The sequence below is a fragment of the Kogia breviceps genome, chromosome 2 (genome assembly GCF_026419965.1).
Source record: "Kogia breviceps isolate mKogBre1 chromosome 2, mKogBre1 haplotype 1, whole genome shotgun sequence".
In the NCBI taxonomy this organism is placed as follows: domain Eukaryota; kingdom Metazoa; phylum Chordata; class Mammalia; order Artiodactyla; family Physeteridae; genus Kogia; species Kogia breviceps.
This window is the reverse complement of record NC_081311.1, coordinates 137,838,874-137,855,806: the sequence shown is the minus strand read 5'-3', so window position 1 is coordinate 137,855,806 and position 16,933 is coordinate 137,838,874. Positions and strand designations below refer to the sequence as shown.

General features: G+C 39.4%; 1 protein-coding gene across 5 annotated transcripts in view; it reads left to right on the top strand.

The window, feature by feature from the left end:
* STK39 (serine/threonine kinase 39) overlaps window positions 1-16,933 on the top strand; it is a 491,161-nt gene that overhangs the window by 355,189 nt on the left and 119,039 nt on the right. For all 5 annotated transcript variants that reach the window (XM_067026251.1, XM_067026250.1, XM_067026249.1 and 2 more), the window contains 2 exons: window positions 7,628-7,690; window positions 9,462-9,529. In XM_067026251.1, the coding sequence (XP_066882352.1) occupies window positions 7,628-7,690; window positions 9,462-9,529 (131 nt within the window). The remainder of the gene's footprint in view (window positions 1-7,627; window positions 7,691-9,461; window positions 9,530-16,933) is intronic.

The window sequence follows — 16,933 nt, the reverse complement described above, 5'->3', positions numbered from 1 at the left end:
GCCTGCCTCCTACTGGTAACTCTCCTTCAGATCCTGTTTCCTCCTATATTTATCATATGAATTAATCTATTTCGTACATCAAATGTGAGCTTTGATCAAGAAGTTAGAAGGATGGTGATGTGCTCCACAGTAGGACATGTTGGCTACACACATATCCTGCTGGATTTTTGGAATGATCTTAACCCATTATCATGAACTCTGCCTTCTTCTTGCCCACTGTTTTATCTAGAGTGAAGTGCAGATCAAGGTTTTTCATCTATTTCTAAGAGTGACTCTAACTAAAAGTGTCAGTTCTCCTTAGAAATAGAACAAAGTAACATGATTCAAGTAGCGTCATTGACTCAAAAATCATTCGTTATTGGTTCACTGCAGGACATTTTCGTGGGAAGACATTCACTGGAACCCTGCCTTACTAGTATAGGCTGATGGGTGTAGGTCTTTCCTCATGAGGATTTGTCAAGTTTATTTTGAGAATATCTTACTCTGTGCTTGTTGCAATTGCTCTGATAACTGATCTGTTATTTGGATAATAGCAGTATCTTTCTGGCAAATGTATTTTCTTCATAGACAGGAAAAAGAGTAGTGTATAGCATGCTGTCAGTTGTTCATCAAACATCCCTGTCAACCTTCTTGAGTGGAATTTGAAAGTCTTAGGCACTTTACTGTATCTAGACTCACTTGATTTCCCAGTGGCATATGTCTGTTCCCATACTGGTTTATAATTAAGGAAGCGTATAGATAAGCTTCTTATTTCTGTGGAAGGATACATTAGTTTGAAACTAAACTCTCCCCCAAAACTTTAGGAATCACAAGCTCTATCTGCTATTACACAGCTTTCCACACCATTTTATTGTTTTTGGTTTTTTGGAGGTATTTTTCACAAGGCTGGTGTTTCAGCATCCTGAGCGGTGTTTCAGCATCCTGAGCATTGTTTAGAATCTCTTCAGTGTTCCTGAAGAGATTCCTGTGTCCTTTCAGCTTTTGATTAAAGTAGCCCCCTGATTTACCAATCACACCAAGTCACTTTTTGGAGGTGAAGCAAAAAATATTTTTTAATCGATTATAAAGGGAATTAAAATGGTTGAATATGTAAATATTCAACAAACATAAACATAAGTATATAAATTATATATATAAATATATATAAAATATAAATTACATATATATAATGTGTGTACTGTGTGCACTGTTTTAGTAGGTGTCGGGGATACATCAGTGAGAAAAACAGGTGAAATCCCTGTCCTTGTGGAGCTTCCATTCCAATGGCAGTAGATAAATGATATCCAATAGCCTTCATAAGTAAGTAAGTTATGTGGTTTGTTACAATGGAATAGGAGTAATGGAAAAAAATAGAACAGGGTAGAGGGTGAGGTAGTATGGTAGGGGTTTATAATTTTAAAAGGGTTAGTGTGGATAGGCCTTACTGAGAGGCACATAAAGACTTGTAAAAAGGTATGGGAGGATTAAATAGAAATAACTCTGAAGGACCACTTTTATCCTGCTACCGTTCTTACCCCTGTGACTGTCCTATCTTTCCAGAGGTTATCAGTTTGCAATGTTTTCTTCCAGACTTTTCCTGCTCATTCACATACAAATATGTACATAAAGAAATCTAGCATATCATTTTAAAAATATAAATGAGATTATAAAAACTATTAAATTTTGCATCTTGCCTTATATCTTGGAAATCTTTCCACAGTAGTTGCTATAGATCTGCCTCTTTATTTATAACTGCTGAGGAATATTACCTATCAAAATGGTTTATTTAACCATTTCTTTCCTCTTGAGCATTTAGGTTGCTATTACAAACTATTCCATTAACATTTTTTGTGTACGCACTTTGAGGGGTGCACATATAAATCATAGGTATGTAGAACTGTGATTGACAGAATCTGCTGATTTGGGATTTTTGTAGCTGTTATCAAAAGCTGTAACATGTTAAATATCTTATCATTGTATTTGTCAGTTATACCTCAAAGCTGAAAAAAAAAGCTGTATACAGTCTCAGACAGTGTACCTTATACCTTTAAACATCTTTTAAAGGGAAAAGATGTACTAAATGGCACATTGAAATGCCAGTGTGTTTACTTCATAATAAGCTTTTCAATAATACTTGTCATTTAAATTGCAGTTGAGTTATTTACTTGACTATAAGCCACTAGGTGACTGGGGATAGTATTTTTTTCGTGTCTGTGTTCCCTTAGCATCTAGTAGATGTGCTATATGTATTTGTTGGTGACATGGAAACCTATGCACTGAAAATCAGACTCTAAACAAGTGCCTGAATAGGTCTATCATATTTATAAGTAGGTAAGAAGTGGGGGAAGGATCAGAAGACGTTTTATAATCGAGCTGAAGTTCAGAAAAAGTAGCCTTAGTAGTTCCACACTTAGAGTGAGATGCTGCAATAAAGGAGGGGCATTTTAGAAATTCTTATTTTGTGAGGGGCTATTTGGCTTCCTGGGAAGTATAGGCAGAATGTCCAGGTATTACAGCAGTAGTTGGAGAAGACTGAGAAGGCCAGGGTTGGGTATTTGCCAGAGGGACATTGGGTAGATGTGCCTGGTACTGGGCCATATTTGGAGATGAGAAATTCTGGTGTAAAATGTAAAGTTCCAGAGTTACACCATTTGTCTAATGAGATTCGTAGCCAAACTTAGTGAGAAATTGGTCCTAGTGTGTTCTTAACCTGGTTTCTAAGAAATAGCCTTGCAAAGTATTTGTCACCTACTAGTAATTATTAATTTGTAATAAGTAAATAATTCATGCTAATTTCATTTATTTAGTATCTTTTTCCACTTGGATGGTGGAAGCCAGTGGAGACTAAAGGTTAATAATACAACAATAATAATGAAGTTAGTTAATTGGACAAATGTTTAATCTGGGCCTGATTTCCCATGGAGCCTCGTTAGGCACTGTGGCATTGTGGGAATTATACAAAAGCACAGAAGAGGGCCTTCTCTCCAGAAGCTGCTCATCTCTTTGGGGGTAGGGCTCGGGAGTGGTATTTGCAAGGACAAATACCAAATAAGTGGTATTTCTTAGGTAGGGTTTCCTAGTTGATACAGTATCCTAGCTTATATAAAACCTTTCAACTATTATCTCATTATTGTTTTTTGTGGTTTTTTTTTTTGCTTTATAAAAAATTTTCGTTGTTGTGGTTTGAGCTTCTTTTTGACGAGTGATTTTGGAATCCTTTTGTCAGACTCCAAAATAATGAGTACACGTCTTATAATTCTTTAAGCAATTTTTATACCTTAATTTTTTATATAAAAGTAAAATTGACTTTATTTTTTATTCTTTTTAAATTTATTTCTTTCTTTTTGGCTGTGCTGGGTCTTCGTAGCTGCATGCGGACTTTCTCTAGTTGCAGCGAGCAGGGGTTACTCTTTGTTGCGGTGCGTGGGCTTCTCATTGCAGTGTCTTCTCTTGTTGCAGATCACAGGCTATAGGCACGTGGGCTTCAGTAGTTGTGGTGCATGTGCTCAGTAGTTGTGGCTTGCAGGCTCTAGAGCGCAGGCTCAGTAGTTGTGGCGCACGGGCTTAGTTGCTCCGCGGCATGTGGGATCTTCCTGGACCAGGGCTCGAACCCATTTCCCCTTCATTGGCAGGCAGATTCTTAACCACTGCACCACCAGGGAAGCCCTGACTTTATCTTTAAATTCACACTTTCTTTTGGTTTCATTTAAGTGAGGAGGACATTTTCGAAGACTTCTATTAAGGAACCACTTGGTTTATAGTAGCCCTTCTGTTAGGGGTCATGAACACATGGTTTGCAATCCTGGCTCCACATCAGAAAAACCAAAAGCTTTAAAAATGCAGATCCCTAGACCCAGCAAATCAAGTTGCGATTTGGTGGTTTAGGGTGATGTCCAAGGCAACTCTGATTTTTAAACAGCTGTTCATGTGATTCTGATACGTGACTAGGATCAAGGACCCACTGACTGGGAAAACTGCACCAGTCACTCTGAATCCAAAAGTCCACACTGGAATCCAGGAAGATTGAGTGCTGCAAATTCCTGAAGATTTGTTTTAAATATCTGCCTATCAGAAGTCTAAAAAAAAAACAAAAACAAAGAAACAAAAACCCCCAAAACAAGCAAAAAAAAAACAAAAAACGACTAAGACATTTCAGAAATCCCTTGGAAAAGTTGTCCTTATTTAATCACGTGTAATGGTGCCAGGTGGGAAGTTTTGGTGACAGAAGCCCTGTAGGGCCCATGGCAGGTATTGAAGAATTTTGTTGTAGAGTCTAGGCTAGGTTAATTGTTTCCCAACTCTGATATTTTGTTCTGAGGAGAAAATACATTTGGTGTGGATTTAGGTTGAGTGAATTTTACCAGAGCTTAGACACAATGTGAAAGCTAAATTCATTGCTTATGTTACTCAGTGCTATTGCTGGATTATTGTTTAAACTGCCTTTAGCTTTCTGAAATTATTTCTGATGACATTGTGTTTTCCAGACGCCTGTCAGCTCTCATGTTGTCTTATACCCATTTGTAGTTGGATGCAAAGATTTGATTTCTCCCTCCAAATTGATTGTACTGGATCACAGATGGCTTTTACTTGATGCTTTTATGATGTCACTTTCTAAAAGGTGTTCTTATTGCAGGTGACTGGCTTTCCAACTAGTTGTGGTTAAACTTAGCACCTTCTGTATTTCTGAAAATAAACCTTTTGTTTTGGAGTAATTTTAGGTTTACAGAAAATTTGCGGTAGTGTACTCTGTAGGGTTCCCGTACATTGCTCATCTATGCTCTTTTACCTTTAATTTCTTTCGTAGCCCTGACATGTTTGTCACAACTAAAAACCATCAGTGCTCCATTACTATCCACTACATCTCAGATTGTATTTGTATTTCATTAGTTTGTCCACTAACATCCTTTTTCTGTCCCAGGATCTAATCCAGGATAACACATTGCATTTAGCTACAGTAGTTTTAAAAATAGAAAATGAGAAGATTAGATAGAGCACTATGAAAAATTAGAAAGTGGGTGTTGTCCCTTTTTTGTCTCTATTCCAAGATCCTTTCCTCTTTCACTCAGTCCCAGAGGCCTGTCTCCAGTGCCGTGTCCAACATTAATCTGTTATTCTTCTCTTCTCCTGCTATCAAAACACCCATTCTCTCAAGTATCCTTAATAGCAAACTGTTTAAAATTTTAAAAAATTCCAATAGACAAATTTATATTATACTGTTAATGAATGACAGCTGCTTAATGTGTTAGGTTTCTTGTAAGTTTTGACATTTAAAAATGCATGCCCAGGGCTTCCCTGGTGGTGCAGTGGTTGGGGGTCCACCTGCCGATGGAGGGGATGCGGGTTCGTGCCCCAGTCCGGGAGGATCCCACATGCTGCGGAGCGGCTGGGCCCGTCAGCCATGGCCGCTGAGCCTGCATGTCCGGAGCCTGTGCTCTGCAACGGGAGAGGCCACAACAGTGAGAGGCCCGCATAAAGCAAACAACAACAACAACAACAAAAATGCATGCCCAGAAGTCATTCCCTAAACTGATAGAATGGGGTCCATAATGGTGAAATTTAGCAGACTACAGTTGGTTGTCAAGGAAGATGTTTTGTGCAGGGAACCTCCCTCTCCACCACTCCTGTGCATCTGTGCACATTTCCTGCACCAGTGGGAGCTGGAGACTGGTTTCTTCATCACATGCAGGGTTATACCTACACAGTGAGGTTGCACGGTAATAGCTCTCTGTGCCCTTAACTGTCTCTAGGAGTAAGGGATAGGGCATGAAATGGGCCTCCCCAGGGGAAAGAGACGTTGTCACCTCTAGTAAATGCCATTAAGAATTTTCCATATTACAAACCTTCTTTGACTAAAGGTAGGATATTCTGTAGGTGATGTGATGTGGCTTTTGGTAGTATCTCAAACCTAAATTCAGAATGAACTTATTGGGGCTTCCCTGGTGGCGCAGTGGTTGAGAGTCCGCCTGCCGATGCAGGGGACACGGGTTCGTGCCCCGGTCCAGGAAGATCCCACATGCCGCGGAGCGGCTGGGCCCGTGAGCCATGGCCGCTGAGCCCGCGCGTCCGGAGCCTGTGCTCCGCAACGGGAGAGGCCACAACAGTGAGAGGCCCGCGTACTGCAAAAAAATAAATAAATAAAAATAAACTTATTTACAAAACGGAAACAGACTCACAGACATAGAAAACATATTTACGGTTACTAAAGGGGAAAGGGGGGGTATAAATTAGGAGTTTGGGATTAGCAGATACACACTACTATATATAAAATAGGTAAACAACGAGGTGCTACTATATAGCCCAGGGAACTATATTCTATATCCTGTGATAAACCATAATGGAAAAGAATATGAAAAAGAATATATATATGTATAACTGACTCACTTTGCTGTACACCAGAAACTAACACAACATTGTAAATCAACTATACTTCAATAAAGAATAAAAAGAAAAAAATTTAAGTTTAAAATATAAAAAAAGCTTGTGGAACCAGTCTGAAAAATTCTTTACAAGAGATCATTTGGGGTAGGCCAACGCCCTCTGGCTGGTTAATGAACACAGGTTGTTTGTTCTTCTAACATAGTCATTTCCCCCCAACATTTTAATATGAAAAACTTTTTAATGTTGCAAAATATTGCAACATTAAAAAACATTTTATAGTGAACATCCACCCAACAATCACCTGGATTCTGCCATTACTATACTTGCTTCATCTCATGCACAGCCATCTATTCATCTATCGGTCTATCTTCATTTTTGGATGCAATTCAAAGGGAACTGCAGACGTGGGTATACTTCCCCTTATTTCTTCATTACTAACAGAGTTATTTTTGCGGAAGCAGAGAAAGAATTTTACGCTCTTGAACTTTAGAAAACTCTTGCCACAAAGAGTTTCTGATGACTTCTGATAATTTTAGAATCGATAGTAAGTTTAGGGAATAGTATATATTTTTCATTCCTTGTCAATGTTGTTTCTCTTTTAGTTTGCCTTTCAAGTTTTGTTCCAGGGCAGAGTTCACAAAAGTAGGGCTTGAGGCAGAAATATTTGGGGTATCACATTAGGATCAGGTTTCCAGCTTGGAGAGAAAAATATAACCTATTACTACTCTAGCTTTTCTTTTGGGGAAAATGTGTTTTAAAAATCCAGCTACCCTTATACATTTTTGAAATCCAGTGCTGTGAATAAATTGTTCAAAGTAATGATTAAAGGGGCAGGTTGTGCTAATCCTAACATCCTTTCATTAGGGGGCCCTTAACTTGAGATGAGGTTGTGTGACAAGAAAAAATGGTCGTTGGGCATCTTTCTGTTATCAGGTTTAAAATATCAAATAGTCCCTGCCTTTTCAGTTTAGCTCGGTGGTTCTCTAAAAGCCTAAGGATCACCTGGGGCACTTATTAAAGGTACAGATTTTCTTCTGTCTCCATGAAATTCTGAACCATAGGCTGGGTGGTGTCCCGGAATCTTTAACGTGTGTCGTAGGTGATCCCAATGCAACTAGTCAAAGGACCACACTCTGGGAAATGGTGCTTTAAAATTACTTAAATTATTTAAGATTTTTGTCTCTGATAACTGAGACTTAACTGTAACCACACTGACCTTAACGTCTCATTTTGGTGTTCTTACGTGCTGTAACGGTGGCTCTGTTAACAGATCGCGGTGAACGCCAGCAGCATACCCAAGCAGATACAGTCCCTGTCTGTGCAGGACTCTCAGGTACATTTCTCTGCCTGTCATTTACGTTGTAGACAGATTTTCTTTTTTCTTTTAACGAAACCTGATATTTTAGAAAGATAGACAATATCAGGGTGGTGCTTCCAAAGCAGGGGCTTGTAAACACCCTTTTTTAATAAGTATGGAGAAAAGAGGACTGTCACTATTGACTACGATTTTCAGGGCCTCCAACCTTTAAATGATAGGTTCAAGAGCAAGAACTGATTACCAGACTGCTTCTGAAATTGCTGGTACTGTGTGAAATGAGAAAAGGAAAGAAAATGACTCACCATTCTGCTAGATTCCAGCCACAAAACATTATAGTTAATTGATACTTTTCATTTTTGCTCCTGGTTGGATTTCTAAACTGTTTTTATAATTCTTTTATCACTGAATTTTATGGGCCAATTTATCTCTACAACTCGCCTTGTAAAAATAATAGTCCAGTGACTGTGAAATGAATTCATATTCAAAGCTATATGACAGAACACGTGTGCCACGAGTTGTGTCAGGTGCTGATGAAGGATGCTGAGCTATCCAGGGTGGGGGCTGTGGACATAGAACCAGAGTGCAGGCCCCTGTTCTGGTTTTGCTGTGTAATTAATAGGCAAGCCCTTCAGTTCTCAAAGTGGTTATACTTTCAAGTATCACCAGCCGGAGGATCACATCTTCCCTCCAAAGCTGTATATTCCATTTAAGTTTATTTCTATTCTACCTGATCTGTGTTTTATGAAACAGTGGTATGCAGAGGAGATAGAGTGATGGGATTTCATGATTGCGGGTTAGACATCTAGTCCTTGACCCTTATCTTTTATACCTGAGGAAGCAAAGATTTGCAGTTGGTGAAGTGGATCAGCCAAGGTTGCACAACTACTTAGAGGCAGAGCCTTTACATTGTATCGGGCAACTCAGTAAAACACCTTGGAGTAAACTAGAGGGATCGGTTGAATGGTAAAAGGAAAGGTAGGAATAACAACAGGTCAGAAGGCAAAGAGTAAAGGAAGCAGGAAAAGGGATAAGGGTACCTAGTAGTAAATAACATGGTATAGTTTCACTCATGGTATAGTTTCACTCATGTTCATATACATTATTTTGTTCTCCCAGGAAACTTTTGAGGGGCAGGTATTATCCCCGTTTTGTAAATGAGAAAACAAGTCCGGAGAATGACTTGCTCACAGCCGCACAGCTGGTCAGTGGCAGAGCCAAGTCTTGACCTAAAATCCGTTATTTTTCTACTCCAATAGAAATGTCTCATGTCCAGGAATTGGTAGGAGTAGGGAGAGGCTGTGTAGCAGAGGCAGTCATGACTGATGATCTGTGTTCAAGGAAATAGACTCTAGGGGAGAAAGGCGAGAAAAATAAACTGTGGCCTCACCTACTAGGTTCCTCCATCCTCGGCATCGTGAGGTTTAAAGTGCCCAAGCTCTGTGCATCACCAAGGCCCAGTCGGTACAGTCCACGGCTCGGGTTGCAAGGTGCCCCTCTAGATGGCTGAGCTTTCCTTTGGACTTAACTGCTGCTTATACCAGTTGTTCCTAGGGCCCGTCCTCCTACTGAGGCTTTCTATATGAAACATTTGAATCCACAGGTGTGATGGGAAGTAGACACCCTTCTAGTGTTCACACAGAGGTCTTATGTGAACAAATAAGACCTGCATGTGTAAAGACCTAGATTTGAAATTTCCAGGAAGAAAGGGCTCTATGAGTCAAGGGCTATCATGATTTTATGCATTTATTTCCCGAGTTTATAACAGTTTGCTGTTTTGTTTTTAAAGGGCTTACTCAATGCCAGTGAAGACTACAGAGAAGCTTCTTGTGCCGTGAACCTAGTTTTAAGATTAAGGTAAATAATATTGTTTATTTTGCATCACTTTTCCTACATATAGTACAATATCCTGATCTCCTTCCTCAGCTTTTCATAATATTAGCATAAAATAAAATTGTTACCTTGTTTGATCTCCCCAAATAGCCTGTGGGTGCTGTATTCCCAGGACTAATTGCTCTCTTCTAGTTGCTTCCTCAGGAAGAATAAGAAAGAAAAGCACCATGTGAGTGTATCTGCAGGCTCAGTGTACCCTTCATTAAGTTTTTTTTTCCTTGCCTTTTCTTCCTTGGGTTTTTCTTTCTTTTCTTTTTGTACAATGTTAGATCACAGTAAGAGATTTTTAATGAGTTTCTTTCTCACTTCAGCAGTCAGTCTCTGACAGAAATAAACCATGCTTTTATGACAAGTTGCCTGTTCAGAACATTCTTCAGTGACAGGTTTGATCAGCCACTGTGGAGAAATGATAGATACATTATGAAAGAACCCTCAGTCTTCCAGCAAATGGATACAAATATGGTGTCTGACAGTCTAGTCTTTGTATCTAGTGAATGAAAGCTTTCTATTTCAAGGATTTTTAAAAATAAGGTCAATTTAATGTATATTCTTCCTGAAGAATTTGGAATCTCAAGACAAAAGAAATTTGCTTGAACTTAATTGTAGATAGTTGAACTTACCAGGTCAATCACCGTCACATTTTTTTAAAAAATTTTTTATTGGAATAGTTGCTTTACAATGTCGTGTTAGTTTCTGCTGTACAGCAAAGTGAATCAGCTATACGTATACATATATCCCCTCTTGTTTGGATTTCCTTCCCATTTAGGTCACCACAGAGCACTGAGTAGAGTTCCCTGTCACATTTTTGAAGGCATTTTAAAATATGTTCTCCTTTGACAATTAAACAAATAGAACACATGGCTAATGGGCCTTTTTCAGAGCCATGGCTATAAAAGGTGGATTCGTTTTCAAGGTTAGTTCCCAGCCCTCTGAATTATCATAATCTGTCAGGGTAGATTATCTTCTCCATAATCACCCCTTCTTTCTGATGGTCGTTCACAATCTGCAGTGCATTTTCCCATACTTACCATGGGAACCTCACAGCGACCCTTGGTGCAGTTTAATTCAGAGTTGATTTCCAAGTCAAGATGTGAAATTATTACAGGACTATTTTCCTTATATTTGAGAGTAACCTTGCTTGTGATTCACAGTTAGTGTATTTAGCAGTCTGCAGAGTATGAAATAGCCCTTTGCCTTTTCGTTTGACTTTGGAAACAGGTACTCCTTTTATTTTTCACTTGTTCATTTGTTCACTTATAAATATTCACCGATATTTCTGAGAAAGCAGTTCTGTGCCGGGCTCAGTGTTTGTCCTTGAGACGCAAGCGTGAGTGAGACTACGGAGATCACAGGCTAGCCCGCTGAGCATGCAGTGTTGGAAGTCACCTTTAGAGCCCAGCCATCCAACCTCCTACTTGACATACGCAGGAGTCTTTTCTTCAGTGCCCCTGCTGGGTGTTTACCCAGCCGCCCCCCCTCCCCGTGCATACTTCAGTTCACTCTTTCTCCGTGATCAACTCTGTGATACTGAAAAGCTTTAATTGCTATGTCCTCCTGAAGATTTAGCTGACCTTCCTATTCTGGGGTCAAATTCTGACCCTTAGAGCACATATCAGGCTCTCTGGATAAGTCTCCTGAAGAGTGTTAAAATGCATACTTTGAGCCTTATTTCCAAATATCGTTTTGCTCTAGGTACTGGGACAATATAAAACAGTTGCCTTCTCTCATTTTTCTGAGAGCCATTTGTTGTTTGCCAGGCTTGCTCTTCTCCTTTCCTAGGCAAAACAGCAAAAGTAACTTTAGCCTTGCTTCTCACGATAAAGTTCTATATCCGTCTCCCAGTCATCCTTCTTTACTCCTGTTGACTTTTAGTCTGTATCTGCTTTTGTTACCCTTTTTCTCATGGGCTTAGGTGGTGGTTTTCCTGAGTTCGTGGCTTGGGTCACTAGTCTTAAAAGATTCTCCATGAAGAAAAGAGTTCCATGTTCAAATAAGTTAAGAAACAGCGGGTAGTATCCATCTACTACACATAAACACACACACACACCTTTTTTTGGAAATCACAAGGAACATTAACATTAAAGGTTCTAAGAAGTTCTGCAGGAGAGGAATTTCACTTTGTTTACTCTAGGACCTCTTGAACTTCAGAACTCTTTTCATGGTATTATTTTCCAGTTTAACCTTGTCCCCTTTAAATGGAGTGCCCATATTTAAATGTAGGACTCCAGATGTGATCTGAGCACGCTAGAATACAGTAGTTAGATCATGTGATTTTTTGCAGTTCACACTCTATTTCTCCTAAATAGAGAAATTTATAAATTTCTCCTAAATCAGTCCAAGTTTTCATTGCCTTTTGAAATACCTGTGTACTTTGGTGATGAATTTAGCATGACCCAACAGTCAACCAAAAACCTCTGATTGTGTTTTTTCCATTTGAAGGGCTACCAAGGCTGACTCTGAACTGCAACTTATGTTTTAAAACTCTATGTACATCTTAGCATTTGTCACTATAAGAATGGACCCGGTGGTTTTTTGACTCATTGCTCACCCATTGTGCATTTCACTCCTGTCAATGTGTCATATTAATTACAATGTTTGTATATACGTCCCTTGTCAATTTGATGACCCTATCTTTTGGACCTTTATCCAGAACATTGATTATCGTGTTCAACAGTTCAAGTAGGACAGAGCCTTCTGGCATCTGTTAGAAACTGCTTGCTTTCTGAATGGCTTTCAATAATTAACTAGTATTTTTTGGTATAGTTGCTCAATCAAAAACAAATCCTATTGACCCTACTGCCTTTTAGTCAACATTTAACTAACTATTCAAAAGGCTATCATAACAGGAACCATTAAAAGTATTTCTGAAATTAAGACATATCAGTGACATTTTCAAAAAATGGAAGTGAATTTTAGTATGACTTATTTTTAGCAAACACATGTTTATGCCTAATTGCTTATATGCATCTTTTTTGTTGTTGTTAAATGTTTACAAGGTATTTGTTTAAATTCGTGGGTTTTTTTTAACATTTGAGAATTCACGAATCTCTCAGAATATGTTGTTGGACCCCTTTAAGGGCAATCCTTGTACGGTTGTGAACAGTGCAGGGGTTAGGAGCACTGACCCCCCAGCGAAGTTGAAAACCTGCTTATAACTTTACAGCTGGCCCTCTGTATACACAGTTCCACATCCACAGATTTAACCAGCTGTGGGCTCTGTAGTCCTGTGGTATGTATGTATTGAAAAATAAGCATATAAGTGGGCCTGCACAGTTCAAATCCCTGTTGTTTGCAGGTCAACTGTACTTTAATTTGAGAAAGAGCCTTTGAAAGTTAACAGTTAAAAGCTGTTAAATTTTGGGGATCACTCTCTGCTGATGTAAACGTAGACAGCAGCTACTCTCATTCATCCTATAGATGGCACTGTTCTAGGCCCTGTGACTCAATAGGTCAAGTACAGTGGGAACTGGGGATTCACCATCGTGTTTGGCAAAATATCAGTACGTTCTTAACCATTCTTGTTTGGCAAGAGTTATTTTAATGGAGTGGTGGGGACAAAAGCCTGATAGAACTGGGTTCAGGACAGAGTGGCGAGAGAAAACATAATGTAACAAAGATAGATGACTTGTTAGTATGGACAGCTCTTGCCAGAAATTTGCTGTACACGGGGAGCAAAGAAGTGGGGTGTTAGCTCAATGAGAATATGGGATGAAGCAAGGGTGTTTCTTTTTTTTAAGTATTGTTTAATGGAAATGATCCAATAGAGAAAGAAAACGGAATGAGAAACGGGACATTTCTAAGCCTGATGTCCTCAGATGGGTGGGAAGGGATGATGCCCAGGTATCCATGTAGATGTCAGCCTTAGACAGGAGGATGGATAGATGTCTGTTCGACATTGCAGCCGCAGTGATGGAAGAGCAGGCAGAGGTGCAGGGAGCTTGGTGACCTGGGGTGTGGGCTTGTGGAAGTTTTCTTCTGTTAATTCTCTTCTCTCAGTAAGATAAGGAATGTCATCATTGAGAGTGAGGAAGGAAAAGATGTTCAAGGTTGGAGAAATGAGAAGATAATTGTGTAGGAGAGCTGGAGAGTCAATTCACCAGGGAGATGTGATAGGATGAACAGGCTGCACCGGTGATCACTTGAGGTTAGGGATTGTGAATTTAAAGTGAACCAGTAGCTTGTTCACTGAAATGGACATTATCCTGATGTCCCAGAATATAAGTGCCTGTGAGTGTGATCGTCATCTAAATGGAAACACAGCATTTAAAAACATTCCTAGAGGGTTCTGTGAGCGCACCCTTGCAGGCCCCAGCTTTAGAGTCACTTTTTAAATCATGAACAAATATGGGTCATAGAGTTGCCCTCAGTGGTCTCTTGTGTGCGGGGTGACAGTCTCCTGGCCTCTTCTTTTACCACCAGCACCCCCTCATGGGTCCAGCTTCTCTTAGAACCTTCAACGTTACATGCTCATTGAGTATCAAAATCTGCCATCTAGTGCTGGTCCCTGCCATAAAATTTCTTCATACCCCGGTTCCCATTTGAAACTTACTCTGGATCACTTGTACCAGCCTGTGTGAGAGGAAGCTGTAAGGTTGTTCTGGCCAGTGTTGATCAGATTTAGGAAATCCATGTGCTGTTTTGTACCCTTTTCATTCATTTCCATCTAGACCACAAGATTCTGACATATGTATATGGTACACATATAGACACATATTTATATACATATGCAAACATATGCATATACACACACACACAAATATACCCTCATTCTGTCCTTGTGGATCACTGGTCTAGACAACACGTGGCTATTGGGTGTTAGGAAACAGTGTGCCTGACTTTCTTATCCCCTGAGGCCATCTGGGCATGACATGTATGTGTATTGTGCTCCACAGGCTAGTGAGTAGACATCGCGATGTTCAAGACAGCATTTCACCAGTTTTTAACTAATGCTGTTTGGGTGGCTGCTTTCTCCACCTCTTGGAAAGGTCACTCTGACTTTCTTTTTGACATAGCATTTTATAGACCTACCTGCTAGGAATATGGCTTCCTTCCCCAAGATGCTGGGTAAACCTGACCTTCATTCTCTAGGTAGGAAACTGGGAAATAGTTTTCACAATGACACATTCTGAAAAGAAAAGACAAATACATTTTAGCTACAAGTAGTATATTTATTTCTCCATTTCTCATTTCTGGTGATCATAGGCAAAAGACTGCGGAGACAAAGGCTAATTTGTTCTTTGAAAAAATGTGATATTGCTTTAACTTGCTTTTAAAACTGATCCGTTATATGTAAGGTGGGAGAAAAAGGATTACACCTTAGATCTCCATGTTAAATGCTGAACATAGTTAAAATGTAGGTTTTTCTTTTTCCATGTATGTACTTTTCTGCAGATATTCTCTTGTCTATTGTGTGTATGGTAATGTTGTCAAAAACAATGAGTGTCATAAATTTAGGTACAAGATAAGGAAATCCTCTTACATCTGAGGGGAAAAATACCAGCTCACAAGTGAGCCACCTCATAATTTATGTAACTGTCTGTAGATGTTATTACAGTTTCTGGTTTGAGTTAGGCATTGCACAAATATTTTGTCATTAGTATATTCTTCATAAACTAGAATAGTCATATTTGGCATAAAACATGTTTTTTTAGAGTCAGGCTCAGTGATTTGGAAAAATGATAAACTTATCAGTTAAATTGTTAATTCCTTTGTGTTGGATGCTGTTCATGCTTTGACAGTGCAGCCCTGTGGATTGCAGTTAGTTTAGCTGAAGGCAACTGTGACAGTTTTCACACACAGATGCTTTGGTCTATCCCATCACTTTGCTAATTATGAATTTACTTGGTTATTATGTAGCAATACCATTAGACCTTGATGGGCCAATTAAAGACCCTAGACCAACAAAATACATTTTCCTCTTTGTGGGGGAAGAGGATCTATGGAATGGGATATTTTTATTTATTTATTTATTTTAACATCTTTTTTTCTTTCCCTACAAAACATTTATTTATTTATTTTTTAACATCTTTATTGGAGTATGATTGCTTTACACTGGTGTGTTAGTTTCTGCTTTACAACAAAGTGAATCAGTTATGCATATACATATGTTCCCATATATCTTCCCTCTTGTGTCTCCCTCCCTCCCTCCCACCCTCCCTATCCCACCCCTCTAGGTGGTCACAAAGCACCGAGCTGATTTCCCTGTGCTATGTGGCTGCTTCCCACTAGCTATCTATTTTACATTTGGTAGTGTATATATGTCCATGTCACTCTCTCACCTCATCACAGCTTACCCTTCCCCCTCCCCATATCCTCAAGTCCATAGTCTAGTAGGTCTGTGTTTTATTTCCGTCCTACCCCTAGTATCTTTATGACACTTTTTTTTCTTAGATTCCATATATATGTGTTAGCATACGGTATTTGTTTTTCTCCTTCTGACTTACTTCACTCTGTGTGACAAACTCTAGGTCCATCCACCTCACTACAGATAACTCAGTTTCATTTCTTTTTTCTTTTATTTAATTTTCTTTTTTTATTTTTTGGCGGTACACGGGCCTCTCACTGTTGCAGCCTCTCCCGTTGCGGAGCACAGGCTCAGCGGCCATGGCTCACGAGCCCAGCCGCTCTGCGGCACATGGGATCCTCCCGGACCGGGACACAAACCCGCGTACCCTGCATCGGCAGACGGACTCTCAACCACGGCGCCACCAGGGAAGCCCCATTTCTTTTTACGGCTGAGTAATATTCCATTGTATATATGTGCCACATCTTCTTTATCCATTCATCTGTTGATGGACACTTAGGTTGCTTCCATGTCCTGGCTATTGTAAATAGAGCTGCAATGAACATTTTGGTACATGACTCTTTTTGAATTATGGTTTTCTCAGGGTATATGCCCAGTAGTGGGATTGCTGGGTTGTATGGTAGTTCTATTTGTAGTTTTTTAAGGACCTTCCATACTGTTCTCCATAGTGGCTGTATCAATTTACATTCCCAACAGCAGTGCAAGAGTGTTCCCTTTTCTCCACACCCTCTCCAGCATTTATTGTTTCTAGATTTTTTGATGATGGCCATTCTGACCGGTGTGAGATGATATCTCATTGTAGTTTTGATTTGCATTTATCTAATGATTCATGATGTTGAGCATTCTTTCATGTGTTTGTTGGCTATCTGTATATCTTCTTTGGAGAAATGTCTATTTAGGTCTTCTGCCCATTTTTGTATTGGGTTGTTTGCTTTTTTGATATTGAGCTGCATGAGCTGCTTATAAATTTTGGAGATTAATCCTTTGTCAGTTGCTTCATTTACAACTATTTTCTCCCATTCTGAGGGTTGTCTTTTGGTCTTGTTTATGGTATCCTTTGCTGT